The following is a 15,885-nucleotide window of genomic DNA, read 5'->3' on the forward strand; positions in this document are numbered from 1 at the left end:
GAGACTGATGATAAAGTATGTTACTTGCCTATTGAAAAGGGAGCAATGTACTCTGGGTGCTAAATTATATATATATATATATATATATATATATATATATATATATATATTATTATTATTATTAAACATGACCAATCCAGGAACCTGTCTTTGTTTGACTTGCCATATTTATTAAAAGATTTATTATGTTTCTTTTCTTTCCCCTTTAAATGAGGGGGAACAAAAGGGAAAGAAAATAAATGCTTTTTAAATGAATTAAGTATATAAAATAAAAGTTATATTTAAAATTTTAATTGGATACATAGATAATTTTGCTCAACTGTTTCTCAGTGGACTGAGATGCACTAGGGATCAGATGACTGAAAGTTATGATGAATGAATAGTCTCATGAACTTTAGTTAACTTGCAAAAAGAATAAGATCTATCCCTATGAACATCAAAATGTTCATTCAAAAAATGTTAACAAAAAATGAACAAAATACCAGATAGATTTAATATATACTATGAATGAATTTTTTTAAAAAAGCATTTGTAAAGTGGTTACCATTGTGTATCAAATTCTGTGCTGGGGAAGTACAAATAGAAAAAAGTCAAGAGAGAGCCCTCAAACAGCTCAGAGAAAGCAGACAACTTCAGGCTGGATTGTGTGTGTAGTTTTCATGAGAAGTATGGGATTTGAGCTGGGTTTCAGATAGAAAGGGAATTGGAAGCACATTTTGTGGTTAGAATAAGAAAGCAAACTAGTGTAGTTGGAAAGGAAAATTTAAAAAAAGAAAGACTTGAAGGGAGAAACATAGATAGGTATTTATTGCATGGGTTCTGTCACCCACCACATAAGATTTACCATTTGTCAAAATGAGAGAGTGAAAATTTCTCCATCAGATTCTCCATAACTATTCCACATTTCTATGATGCCTTTAAATTTTCAAAATATTTTCTATACAACAAAGCTATGAAGTAAATAGTGCAAATGTTGCTGAGTCTCTCTTTTACAAAAAGGGAAATCGAAGCTCAAGGGGATTAAAAGATTTACCTAGAGTTAAGTACTTATTCTTAGTAGGTATTGAAACTGAGATCTGAACCCAGGTTCAGGACCAGTATTCCTCTCCAACCTTTAGATGTTGAACTTGGGTCAGATGGCTTGGTATATGGTTTTAGCTTAAGGAGAAATTCTATGTTCTAAAAAATAATTTGATTATTTTTAAACTGGTTATTTATTGACTTTAATTCTACTGTGTTTTAAGGTTTGTGATGAAGTATTTATCTTGTGAAAGTGTTGAACTGTTTTTAATTGGGCTTGGAGAAAAGCTTCCAGAGGGCAGGAATATCATGTCCTTTTGAACTCATATGATATCTGATCCAGAGATATTTTCTGCTTTATTCTTATAGTCAGCTTCCCAACTGGCTGTGTAAAGATTAACTCTTGTGAATTGTCAGGGGTTGATTTTTAACCAAAGTTAAACTTTCTCTTTTTGTGTCACATTCTCTGGAAGCACATCCCCCATCTCATCAATTGGTATATGATCAAGAAATAGAAACCAATAACTCCTATTGTCCCTCAACATTGACTATGTCTATTTTTGTCATCTTTGACAATTTTCTAGACGTTTTAATTTTCATTCCTGTTGTTATTAGTGACTTAGAGTCATTCACTATGTTTTTTTTTTTAAAAGTTGCAATTATTTTGAGAACTTAGTATCTCTTGGGGAATGGCTCATATTATTATGTATTTGTACCAATTTGCTACATTATGGATCTAAAATCTTGAGTAGAGATTTTTGATGTAAAGATTCCCACCCTCTCAAAATTTCCCTTCTTATCCTATCTGCATTGATTTTGTTCAAGCAAAAAAAAGTTTGTTGCAGGTAACCAAAATTGTCTGTATTTTTTATCTCCTCTATGCCTTATGTGATTAAGAATTTTCCTTTTTGATAGATGCCTCCATCCATTGTCCTTGAATTTTTAAAACAAGGTGACTTTTTACATTTAAATCAAATCTCCATTTGGAACTTCATGTGTTGGTCTAAACCGGTTTTTGCTTCTAAAATTTTCAAAGATCAGACAGTTCTCAGTAATTACATTATCATCAACGTCATTGATGTTCATGTAGCAATTTAAGGATTGCAAAAGGTTTTACAGAAGTTGTTTCATTTAATAACCACAGCTCTATAAGATATTATTCCCATTTTGTAAATGAATAAACTGAATCTCAGGTGTTAAGTGACTGACTTTCCCATAGTCACATAGCTAGTAAGGATCTAAGAATAGTTCTTAACATAGGTGAATTTCTTCATTTATCTTCACCAAAATTGTTTTTCTTTATGTCTTCAGATTTTCATTCTGAAGAGCTTATTCCTATTAGGAAGGTTTCTCCTTGTAGAATTTTAATATATGGTATTTAATCCTATCATTTCCTTGTTCTTTGAAATCTATTCTTTCAAGATGTAGAACACAGGTCAGATAATGTCCAATTTCTTTTTTCTTTTCTATCATTAATCGTTCAATCAATCAACCAATATTTATTAAACAACTACTTCATGTCATGTACTAGGTACTGTGAATATAAGTAGAAAGGAAGAAATTATCCCTTTTCATATTGAGTTTACATTCTCATGGGAGAGATAATAAATATATACAATATAAATGATAATAATGTATACAATATAAATATAATGATAAATAAAAATACAAGAACATATAAATGTATACAAAGTAGGTAATTACAAGGTACTGTGGAAGAAAGGGCGCTAACATTTAGGAGGGATTAGGAAAATTTTGGAAACTGAGTTTCATTCAAAGGGGGAGAGGAACTCAGAGTTAGAATTTAAGAAGGGCATCCATTCCATTCTTGAGAGATGACACATACAAAGTCATGAAGATGGGAGACAGAATATTGTCAGTGAGAAATATGAACTCTAGGATGATTAGTGACTTTCCAAAATATTTGTATCATTTCTACCTCAGCAACTAGTCTTACCCTTTTGGTGAGAATCATGCCCAGAATAAACATTTTCTTTCCTCTTCCAAAAAGTAAAGTTATCAGTAAACCAAGCTAAGAATTTTATTAGCAACTTTGCTTTTGGCAGAGAGAGAAAAAACTGGCATGTGTTTGGATAATTGAAATCTTCTATTTGTGTTTTTGTGCCAGGTTTGTGTGAACTTTTCATCTATTTTCCCTTTCTATCTAGTGGTCTGTAGTATATTTTGGAGATAGTTCTTTTATTTCCGTTCTTTCAATTTTCTCTCAGAGTGGCAACCTCATCTCAATCTTTCTCTTTTCCCAAATTCCTGGGATAAATCTCATGCATTTATCTTCTTAATATGCAATGTTATTTAAACTCCTTTTGCTTATCCTTCAAATATGTCTACTCTCTAATAGTCATATTGTTAAATATGGGTCTCAGACCACCAAGTCGCAGTGATATGAATGAAACCAGCTTTTCTTCCTTACATTAAGATTTCTAAACTCAATTGTTTGTTACCCATACATTATGCATCTCTATAGGTAACCAAGATCCCAGGTAGTTTGTCTTTCTTATTAGTTATTCTCTTAAGCTATTCTCCAGTTTGGTGGATATACATGATGATTTTTTTCTCCTACCTTTCTTTTTAGTTTTCTAATCTTTTGATTAGATTTGTAGAACTTGAGGAAGATATATTCCACCCCTCACACTTGTTAGGTATACTTCCTTCATCCCTGGCCAAGAGCTTATTATCTCAGTTTTTAAGCATGAGCCCCAAATACAAAACCATTTTTCATGCACAGTCTCTTTAACCAGCTCAAATCTGACCTTTATTCTGAAGCACTTTTCTTTGACATCAGTCCTGACATCAGGCACTGTCTTCATTCCTAAGGTCTTCAGTTTCCTGCTTATTGTGAGCAATACTTTTCAGATTACTTCTGGCAGTAACATAGTAGTTCATGAAGAGAGATGGATAGTAATCATCAGGATAAATAAAAGATAAGATTGCTATATATCGGAGTTACTTGGTCATAATATAAATTAATCATTATGATGTTTAAAAATGAAACAAACATTCTGCTAATATTTGTCTCTTTTTGTCAAATACTTAAAATTGATGCAAAGGAAAATGAATTTTTGTTCATCATCTACAGTGAATAGTTGATGTTCCCACATATGTTCTATGCATTGTTATGTAATATATAGTTGTGAAACTTAATATGATGTATGTTACTCTTGTGGGTTTTGAGTATTAAGAATTAAGGTTATACTTGGGATCAGGTTATTATATTTCTCAGGTTTCAAGTTCCCATATTAGGACATTCAGAAGTGTCCGAGGTCATACCTCTGTTATTGGTTAAAATGAACATCCGAAAAATGCTATTGAATGAATTGTAAAAATTAAGGCTGCTTTCATAAAACAGAAAGGAAAATATTTATATTAATTGCAAACTCTTAAAAAAATACTGTCCCTTCTCATTCCTGAAAAGCAGATTAGTTCCTATGTAATAGAAGGCCCTCATCTTCATCTGTTTCATTTTTGAGGGCTAACGAAAAATAAGATTATTTTGACCGAAATACTAAAGGGCATTAAATTTGTTCCAGATTTAACTCCAATAAAGTAGAATAAAAGAGAAGGTAAAATCAAATAATCTTGGGGCCATCAAAACACTCCCTTCCTCATTCCTTCCCCAAAACACAGCCTTTCTTATGCTCACCAGTTTTGTAGCCATGAGTATTAACTGGTTATAAGCAATTATAACCTAGAGAAGAGAAATTTAATAATGTTAAAGATTACATATTTTGTACTAATTCTCCTTTTTTTTTCAGAATTGCATCACCCTAATTTTTTTCACCCTTCATCTAAACACTTGAATAAAGTTTGAGTGTTATTCATTTTTTTAAAAATTAAGGCATATGAAAGTAAATGGATTTTTAAAAATTCTGCAGTATGTCTTCAGATAATTACAAACACTGCTGTATCTCAAAATTATGCTTGGAATTCATTGCTCGAATATGGCAAAACCTCTTAAATTTCTACAGCTAAATTTCTGCTAGAATCTGGGGCAACCTTCAGAGCAGCTGAAAATAAAGTTATATAGGAGATGGTGATAGGCACTAGACCTACAATTTCACTGATCTAGGTAACTCCTTGATGAGAATATTACCTCTACCTTTGTTGATCAATACTTTCCCTAAAATTTCTGGTCTTAGAATTACCTATAGTACTAGATGGTTAGTTATGGGAGTCACACAGCAAATATGTATGAATAGGTTTGGCCCTGATTTTCTTGACTATAAGGATTAACTCAAAGTGTCCCCACAGTGTCCCCATCGTCTCACCTTGACTACGAACTTTGAGTGTTGACGAAAATTGTGTGTTATACCAATAATTTTAAGAAGTGACTGTGTGATTCACACACATGCAAGCAATTCATCTCTAACTTCACACTTGTATTCATGTTAGACTGTGCTCTAGTTTGGGAAGAGTTTTTCTGAACCATTTATCCTTTTGACAGCTTTATTTTTAATACCAAAAACAAGTTTTATTGAGTAAATGTTTTAAACTCAAGGGGAAGAAACTGTTTATATTTTCTATGGAGTGCTGAGCAAATTTTAGGTGTTCAGTGCCAGGCTCCCTCTTAAATTTAATAATACTTGAACATATCAGTGAATGATTAAGCAATCTTCTTTCTTTAGATGCTCTTCCTCTTCTTTCTCCTTCCTCACAACTAAAGATAATCTTTTGTAATAAAGTTGAACTCTTAACAGGAACAATATTCTAAGATGCTGTTATTTTATGCTTTAGCTTATTATTTGTAACAGAGTCACCATCAATGTCTCTGTGACAGAGAATTATCAAAGGTTATATGTGTGTGTGTGTTTGTGTATGTATGTATAGTGATTTGTAAACTGTAAAGCCTATAAATGTACAAATGCTAGCTATCATTTATTATTATTATCTTGTACCTTCTCCCCAGTGTGATATCAAATTCATCAAATTCATGTCTCTGAGGATAATATGGAAGAAAGAGGTTTTCTCATTATTATTATCCATGTACACATTTAAGTATAAGCCCATCCAAATCAATCTGTCTTGCATTTTTCTTTACCTTTCCATTTTTTAGCTTAATGTTGCATAAAATTTTATTTAGTGGTGAGCAGAAATGTGGCATGTATATAATAATAATAACTAACATTTATAACTAATGTATCTATAGCCAGACATTGTTTTAAACACTTTACAAATATTAATTATCTCAGTAGATCCCTTGGAGAGATTTTTTTTATAATTGAGGAAACTGAGGCAAGTAAAGATTAAGTGACTTGCTCAGTGTGGTACAAGAAGATTTGAACTCAGGTCTTCTGAGTCTTGGACATGCATGATGACAATATCTAGAACCTCTTCAAGACTGTAGTAGGAAAGTTCTGTGGTTTTCTAAGTAACCTCCTCTTCTGCAAGCAGGATCAAAAACTTGGACCTTATTTATGGTTAATTTGTCATCTGTACATTGGGATCAGTGCTGTTAATGATGATTTAAGTTACATTAACAACAATTTTCAGGGGTCTTGTGATCCTTGAGTGACAGATGCTATAATAATTACATCTCTGCTATATATTACTATCTGTGAAATATTAGACTAAAGAAGACAGCTCCTGTTGGGGAAAAATGAAAACGCAATATATTTGAAATAGCACTTACACATTCGCCAAATCCAATCAGTGGAAAGCAGCTGCACCAATGAGTTTCATAAAATGACGCACTTGCTGTCCCTGTGGAGTGATACCCAAGAGTACTGTGTTATCAGGAACAAAATCAGAGTCTTAAGGGAAACGTAGGGGTGTTCATTGTCTAGGCTGGAGGACAATGGGGGAGTCTGCAATTTCTGGGAGTGGGGACATGAGTCATTGTCAAGGGACTCTCTTGAGGTACTTGGGGATAGCAAAGCAGTGTGTCAAGTAAAAACTATCCGTTTTCCTTTCTTATTACACTGGGGAAAGAAATAATCTGGGAAGATCCTAGTAGTTGGGTAAAGAAGCATTGCTAATCACAGTAATTTCCACTCTTCCAAACACCAATCAGGTAATCTGTATTCTTCTAGATCTAAAAAAGTCTCAGAGATAACATCACTACTTGGACCAGAGTCTACTCAATTCTATATGTTCTTTGTCATTCTACTAATAACATTTGTGTGTGTGTGTGTGTGTGTGTGTGTGTGTGTGTGTGTGTGAGAGAGAGAGAAAGAGAGAGAGAGAGAGAGAGAGAGAGAGAGAGAGAGAGAGAGAATAATTTCTGTCTATAATTCAATCTTCTGTTCCCTGTTTCCCAACCCCTAAACCTCCACCCAATTAGGCCTGTATCACAAACTTCCTTTAATAATCTTTTATGGGTCATTATAACATAAATCTATTTATATAGTCAACCTATACCATCTTCTAGGGTTTCAGCTTCTTCCAATGGCCATGTAAGAGGCCTCAAGTAAGGTAGAGGAATGAGTTCTGATTTTGAAATGTTGAATGAACTCAAAAGAATAATGCGGTCTGAGTTCAAATTCTTTTCTGAGTACAATTCTTTTAAACATATTTCTATATTTATCATTTTGTGCAAAAAAAATCAGATCAAAAGGGAAAAAAATGAGAAAAAAAAGCAAACAAGTAACAACAAGAAAAAAGGAGAAAATAATATGCTTTAATACATATTCAGTCCCCATAGTTTTCTCTCTGGATGTAGATGGCATTTTCCATCCCATGTCTGGGAATTGTCAAAGTTTATGATACAACTTTTGGTTGTTACAACTATTACCAGCAAATGTTAAGGTAGCATAATGCTTAGTCTTCTGAAACATGGTGAACAGTAATATCACCCTGTTCAAACCTTTTGTGATTTTTACAAACTCTGGCCTTCTTTCTAGATGGAAACCTGCTTTTTAGGGATTCATCTTCTTTAGAAATCACCTTTTCTCCCATCCCCCTTATACACATAGACTTATCTTGGTGAATTTAGTTTCTCTTTTCTGTGGATATTTTCCAGATCCTCTTAAGGGAAGAAGACTATCTCATCATCATAATATGGAATTGGAATGAATCATAGGACTTTTCAGTCTAAACACACAATTTTAGAGATAAGTCTATGTGTTATTCCAGATATATCCCTACTGTAATTTCATATGTATTTTCTCAGAAGGATAGTCTTCTCAATAGAGAAGAAATGGAATGGTTTCAGGACAAATAGGAGATAAGAACATTAAACGAAATTGTTCCAAATGGTCATTGTTGTCTTTGTACCATGATAATCTATTGCACCGGTTCACTTATTTACAGTTTATGAAGTTGTGTGTGTTTTTTTTTTTTTTTTTTTTTTTTGACAAAAGTTCTGAGAGAAGAAATGTAAGGATTTGGTGATATAAGGATTCCTATTTCTGTTTTACAAATAAGGAAATAGATGTTTGGGTTAAATAGCCATGGATTTAGAGCTCTTATTGCTTTCAGGTCTTGAACCCAGATTTTCTGCTTCTAGTTCAGTACTTATTCCACAACCTGAGGCTGTTCTGATTGTACAAACAATCTGCTTCAGCTATGACCCAACTTACTGGTTTCTTGAAGGGGAAAGGACATGGCCTCTTGCAAAATAAGTGTTTTATTAAAAGCACAAATAAAAACTTCAGGATGAGAACAAATACATTGAGGGCTTTGTTCCCCCTAGGTCACCCATGTAATTATTTGGTGTTCTACAGTATAAACTTACACACACTGACAGAAGATTCTTCTTTCTTCCATTCTTGGGGAGTTATTGGTGGTTGGAAAGTAGATAGAGAGTTTTAAAAGAGCTTCTCCTGCCCTCCTCCATCCCTGTCTATGGTTCTTTTCTACTAATTTAATTCAGGACAGACCTGTATTTGTTCAGGTCCTTGATGTCTAGAGCCAGCATGATTTGGGACAAGGTTGATTGGGATACACAAGTCCCTATTGTTTTGATAAAAGTCCTTGGTTTTCTGCTATTTTCATTTTACTTTGATATTTCCCATTAGACATGACATGGTATAACCAAATCAATTAGAGGGATGGGGAAGATATCTTTATGAAATTATAAGATGTAACCAAGCAGGATACCTGTAATGGGCTGAAGCTCAAGTTGATGCACTGAAGTCCCAAGCACGTGAGGCTAAATAGTAATTGGACCATACTCTATTAATATATATGCTTGGAGAAAGAATGGCCCCCGCCCACTCTTTGTGTAAGTCCTGATGTGTTGTATAGGAAATGACGATTTTGGTGGGTGGAGGCAGAGGGGTGGAGAGACTGACTGCTAGCTGGCTTCTGGTCTGGCTGGCTTCTTGACGCAACTGCACACATTGCTATCATGATTCCCCCTTCACCTCCGATCCTTCTTCACCTCTACTGAGAATAAAGATTGAAGATTTTCCCTTAATCTGAATTCCTGACTCCGGCTGATTTTAAAATATACGGTCATCACAGATACCTTCAAGGTCCAGAGGAACCATGCTTAAATATTCTAGATTGCACCTTCCACACTGAGAGCAGTTAAGGCTTATGCAATGAAAACATTCATAAATAATAATTGAACTACCTGAAATTTTGGTATCGCTAGAAGTTAGTATAGTAGTACTTGGAGACAGTATATATTAGGACAGCCTAGAGAGAGACCTAGAAAAGTTGGGTGGGGTATCCTTGCTGAGTAACTCATTACATGTATTATCTACCATGAGTTACCAGCAAGTTTCATTGTACATCAATGAAAAAACTTATTTAATAAATAACTAAATCTAAGTACAGGGAATGGGAGTGGGAATGTTTGCTTTGAATTAAAGAATACCTTCTTCAGCTTTCCTTTCTTCCTCTTTTCTCCTTTCCCTTCCTTTGTCCTTCATAATACATTAGCCTATGATAGGCCAACTGGATAGATGGATTGATTTCTGGGATTTAGCTTTTTGGGTTCACAGCTACAGCCTTTCATGGAATTTCTTCTATACCTTACTACTGGGTTTTGAATTTTGTTTGGTCCTGGAGACCCTAAGAGTGTCTTACTTATTTCTTTTGGGGACTAAAGCACATTTTGAATTTCTGAAGTCTAGCAGGTAGTCATCAATGCTGCCCTTTTTCTGTTTGGACCCAGTTTTACTTTTGAAATCTTTTGGATGATCAGTAACATTGGTAAATGACAGGAGATGTCTATGTGAAGCTCTTTCCTTCCTTCTATCCCTTCTCTTGGATACAGCTCTTACCTATTCCCCCTCAAGCATTACATTCCATAAGCACAAAGAGAATTCAGTTTTCTTATCGTTTCCTGTTTAATATACTAAAAGCAAATGCAGAAATCTTACGGAAATCTTACATTTCCTGGGAATAAAGTTAACAAAAGGGCAGACTTGCTGGTGTCTTTTATCACATAGGATGATAAAAGTTTTCTTTGGTGGCCTGAATGTAAATATCACTTGAGCAGATTGAGGGGATCGATAGTGAGATAGGAAAGAAAAGGCATGATCCTCACGTTTTACCTGGGATTGTTGTTGGACCTGCAGTGAGGAAGACTTCAAATCTGACCTTATACTACTTACTAGCTATATGGCTCTGGGCAAGTCACTTCACCCTGTTTGCCTCAGTTTATTCATCTATCAAATGAGTTGATTTTCTTTGCCAAGAAAACCCCAAAAGGGATTACAACTGAAAAACAACAAGTGAGACAGGAAAGGAAAGACTGATGCTTCCTTTTTACCTGGGATTTATTTAGCAGTTAACAAAAGGACAAAGGAGATATCTGTTTGTATTAGTATTTTATCTCCTTATTGGACTATAAGCTCCATGAACCCAGATAACCTGATCTATTTAAATATTGTGTTTCTACTTGCAGAGTGTCAAGTTATAGGTTCAATGTCTATAAGATGTTTGTTGTACTGCACTAGTGTATCTTTTCTGAAATTTTTACTTAAATATCCAAATTTAGCCTGATAGTAGTCAATGAATTTTTTCCCCTCTGATTTTTGATATATCCATATCCTGGCTTTTCCCCATGCTTCTGATCTTCATTCAAAAGCTCTTAGAGAATTTAAAAGAAAATATTTAATTTTTTTTTTTTTTTTTGCTCACAATGACCCATGAAGAAAAGACTTTCATTAAGATTTAGTTTTAGTGTAAGTTAGACTGAAAAAGGATCATTTCTTTCATAATCACATTTTAAAGAGGAGGGAAAAGATGAGAAGAAGAAAGCAGGTCAAGTGTTGTGCCTGGACAGTAAAATGTCTCTTAAATGTTTCAAAGTGAAGGACAAGTTTAGCTTGTCAAAGTAGAAATAATAGAACAATCAACCAGATTTCAATAACAATAAGCATTTTTTTTTGTCCTCTAAATCTTCCAAATTTCTACAATTTAAGATGTTAAGAGTGTTGACTTTGGAGTCACAAAATACATAGATTTTAATCCTAACTCTATTTCTTACAAGTTATAGGACTGACTCTAGACATTTTACTGAAATGCTCTGAGTCTAAGATTTTTCAGCTGTATGATATAATAAGAGACAATGGGACATAATGGATAAAAGGCTAGCTTTAAAAATCAGGAAGACCTAGATCTGAGTTGCTTTTAACTCAAAGTAGCTGTGTGATCATGGACAAATCACTTATCTACTTAATGTCTCCAGGTAATTCTTTGAGATTGCCAGTCCATCAGTGAACATGTATTAAGTGCCTGGTAAACCCTGGGGATACAAAGACAGACCCTGCCCTCAAAAAGCTCATAGTCTAATGGGAAAGTCATAAAAAGAATTGATATTCTCATAAGTAGAAAGTTTCTATACTAGTAGTTTGATTATATTGATGAAATAATAGGACTGAAATATACTCCTTCACACCATGATGGGCGATGGCAGGGGCAAGAAGGATGGTGAAAATACTTGTAGAAACCATCTCATCTGATTGTTATTTGACTCAAATGTGATAAGGAATATAAAGTTCTATGAAAGCCTTAGAGTACTTTATAAATATCAGCTATTATCATTAGTAAATCACTGTCTGCAACAGTCATCTTATGGAGATTGTCCCTCAGGTTGTCCTTCTATAGGGTGAAAAATATAAATGTGTGTCATGTCTGGGGTTAAGTGTGATGGATAAGGAGACTTTAAAGAAAAATCACTTTCTTTTTACTGTATTTCTTAGTCTATGGTTGCTATGTGGGAAGGTTTTTCAGGGAACCCTAAATGCTATAATTTCAGACATACCCATATAAGAGTTCCATTCCGGCTAAAACATGTCTCACAAATTGGTTTGAAAGCTCTGGTAGCTATATGTGTCATAGCTTAGAATTGAACTCTCATCTTTGCTAAGCAAGGATTTTAATGGCTGAAGATAATATGGATACCTGAGACTTTTCACATTTTTTTATTTGCCTTCTTCTCCCTAAGATTGTGGTTCTTTCTCTTGCCTATTTATTCACCTGCATTTACTGGAAGGAGTAGTCACTCTTGGAGTCGTGAGTTGCTGTCCTTATAAATCAGCCACAAGCCTACAGTTTGTGGTGATGGGGAAAAAAGAGAGGAGGAGGGGGAGACCAAGAAGCCAGAAATGGCGAATTACCGTAGGTTCTGGTGGAAAATAGAATTAGAAGCATTTGTGGTTCTAATGAAAATAGCACATTTCCTTCCTGCTCAGGCAGTGGGGGTGAGCATCCTCCTGGGATAAGAAATGACTATTCTACAAGTTGAAGGAAATGCCCTAACTCTGGGAACCAAAATAGGATTTCCAGATGCAGGGACCTTGTCAGAACACTATTGAGGTCCATTTTAATCTCTCAGTTTTTGCCACCCGTGCAGCCAAGGAGTTTTACCCATTAAAGTAGCTCTTTCCAAAATATTGGTCATCGAGATAATGAAGTGTGATGGAGCAGGTATGCTGCCATTTACTAACAGGCCTCATTTCATCTCTTCCTGCAGGTGAGAAGCCTTATAAGTGTTCATGGGAAGGGTGTGAGTGGCGTTTTGCACGAAGTGACGAGCTTACAAGGCACTACAGGAAACACACGGGTGCAAAGCCCTTTAAATGCAACCACTGCGACAGGTAAAGTGGTTTATGAGATGATTTGGAGAATTGATGGAGGGGAGAAGAGTGTGGATTGATCAGTCTGGAGGATTAAACACAAGTCTTTCCCAAAGCATGTATATCTTTAGTTTTTCCATTAAGAGAATGGGACTGTAGAGGTGTTCTCCCAAGGAAGTTTTAAATAGGAAAACTGAAAACATGGTTTGGGATTTTAATTTTACTCTGCCAGCTTTAAGTTCCCTAGTCACTCTATCTTACGCTAAGGAAGGAAACAACTCCTTGGTTTGATATATCACTCCCTCCCTTTTCTGCTTTCTCTTAGTCATGAGCCTCTGAAGGGACCCATAATCATAGATTCCTTTTCTGAGAGATAGAATTATAAATACAAAATACTTTCCTCTAAAAGCAACTCCTTAATAATTTCACTCTTTTTTTCACTTGGTATTTATTAAGCACCTATAATATGCCAGACATTGGGAATACAGAGAAAAAACCCCAAATTTGATTTAACAAGCTTTTATTGAATGACTGTTATTTGGAAAGAATGTTAGGAAATATGAGGTTAAAAATGATGACTAGGACAGGGTCTCAGATCTCAAGAAACTTGCAGTTCAGAAGTGTTTGGCAAGCTAAGCACACCAAAATGTTTAATTCAAAGTACAGTGTGAAAGTGTGCAACAGAAATTCAAACAAATTAAAGGATGTCCCAAAATCTTTGTGATGTTATAAGCATGAATAATTTTAAGACAAAGACTTGAAAGATCTGGCTTCAAATCCTACCTAGGATAAACTTCCTAAGTAATAAAGGCAAGTTTCAGGATCTCAGTTTCTTTATCTTTAAAGCAAAGAAGATGAATTAGCTGACGGGCTCTAGATTTATTGATCTTATGAAATGAGAGAGAAAGGTCCAAGAGTTGCAAGATGGAGAGGTTTCAAAGAATTATTCTAAAATTTAATTTCAAGTCTTTAGAATTTGGAGTGGAAGAAAGGACAAGTAACAGCAGACACTGCCCAAGTAATAATATCTGACAGCGCTGACATTATCAACCAATAAAACCCCCAAACTGGAGACTGTGCAGACCAAGGTGAAGCCAGGATTAGGTTTAGACATAATCAAATAACGTGCTTGCATCTGAGCGTGTTATCCTTCTAATCCTATTTCTGTATTAAAAAAGAAGCTTAAGAAAATTAACTGTCTTTTTAATGCAATACTAAGGGTCTCGGTTGTGATAAGAAAAATGCTTATAATACAATAAAGGCTAACTGAAAGCCTCTGGGCTCTCTGAGTTGGCTGAGAGCATGCAGAAAGGCAGGAGGGGGTGGACAGGATGTAAACAAAGGCCCAGCTTTCAGAAGGAAGGAAATGCGATCAGTTTCGCATCCTGTCTTCCCAAGCCCTGATGTCCCTCTCCAGGCTCATTTCACCAAGGCTTCCTCTGCCTGTTCTCCCTGTATTAGTTTTTTGTTTGTTTCAAATGAAACACAGGATAAGCCGGGTCTGTGCCTGCAAGAGGAGATCTTTTCCTCATTCTCTAGATATTTGTAAAAGAGAATTCATGGGTTTTGGTTCCTGGCTTCCCCTTCCCTCTCCCCACTTGCATGTCTTCACCTTCTAAAAGGGGGCTATCTCCCATCTTACCATCACTCTTTAAGAATTAACTAAAATTTTGCTGTCTAAAATCAAAGAAATAAACTTCCTCCCCTGCTCCAATGAGGACACAAGGAAGGATAGTAGCTGTTGCTCATTCTCTGAGTCTGCCCTTTCTACATTAGGAGATGGTACTCTTTTGCCTTTATAGCCCCTGCCTCCAAATTCACTCAGCTGACATCAGCTAAGTGCTGTCTTCCTACTGAGGATGCTTTGAGTTCATCATATCTTTTTACCTAATGTCTCTCATTCTCATCCCTAGATGAACTAAATCTCCCCTCTTCAGGGAGGGGAACTGAATCTTTAGGTACCTCTATGTCATATAAACTTGTGTCCCAGAAGGACAGATCCTTTGGAAGCTTTCATATGTTTTTAGTTAGTTGGTAATCTAGTCCCAGTGAAAAGCTGCCCACTTCTGAAGAGCAATGCAGACTCTAAATTAGAGTTAGTGAGGACATGGTTATGTTAGATGATGGAATACTTGAAAGAGAAGGAGACATTTGGGGATTATTGCTATTATACACTTTCTAACTCCCATCACCTGACATATTGGGGTATTTACAACTTTCTTATGAGAAATATGGTAGAACCTAATGTGTCCCTTCATGCATTGAGGAGTGATGGACCAAATCATTGCAATCATATTTGTATTTTGTGGCTTTGGATTTCAAGATATTTTAGTATCTGGTCCACACATCAGATACTAAAATATCTGGATCTGGAAATTTGCAGGTGACTGGTCAGGTGATGGGAACTGCTTTTGTCTTGATGTTTTGGAAAAGTATAAACAGATCAAATTCCCAACTAAAAGAGCAAGCATGGCACAGGCAAACAATAGGTATCCTTGAATCCAGGGGTTGAAGTTTGTGCTGAGGCTTCAGGACACACAAATGCCAGGGTTAGTTTGAATTGGCAAGCCACTTTCCTTTTCAATCAGCATTTATGTGCTAAGAATAGCATTCATTTGGGATGTGGCATAGGGAACCAGAGAGGGAGCTGACATGGCACAAAGTCGTGGGGGAGAAAAGCCCTGGGCGGCTGGATGATTACCATTCCTGACCTCCCACAGAGAGTCTCACCTTTAAGACAGTCATAATACCCATAGCAGCAGCAGTCTTACCAGAGTGGAAATGAATGGGAACCTGAACCTTCTCTTACTTTTAATCTGGTATTCAGTTTAGCAGTGCCATCCTACTGAGTTTCTAGCTAGGATTGGGGTTTTCT

At 35.4% G+C, this 15,885-nt stretch overlaps 1 protein-coding gene across 4 annotated transcripts in view; it reads left to right on the forward strand.

Annotated features, from left to right (window-relative positions):
- Positions 1 to 15,885, forward strand: part of KLF7 (Kruppel like factor 7) — a 98,630-nt gene that overhangs the window by 73,528 nt on the left and 9,217 nt on the right. For all 4 annotated transcript variants that reach the window (XM_031958204.1, XM_031958205.1, XM_031958207.1 and 1 more), the window contains exon 3: positions 12,908 to 13,031. In XM_031958204.1, the coding sequence (XP_031814064.1) occupies positions 12,908 to 13,031 (124 nt within the window). The remainder of the gene's footprint in view (positions 1 to 12,907; positions 13,032 to 15,885) is intronic.

Source organism: Sarcophilus harrisii, chromosome 3 (assembly GCF_902635505.1).
Source record: "Sarcophilus harrisii chromosome 3, mSarHar1.11, whole genome shotgun sequence".
Lineage (NCBI taxonomy): Eukaryota > Metazoa > Chordata > Mammalia > Dasyuromorphia > Dasyuridae > Sarcophilus > Sarcophilus harrisii.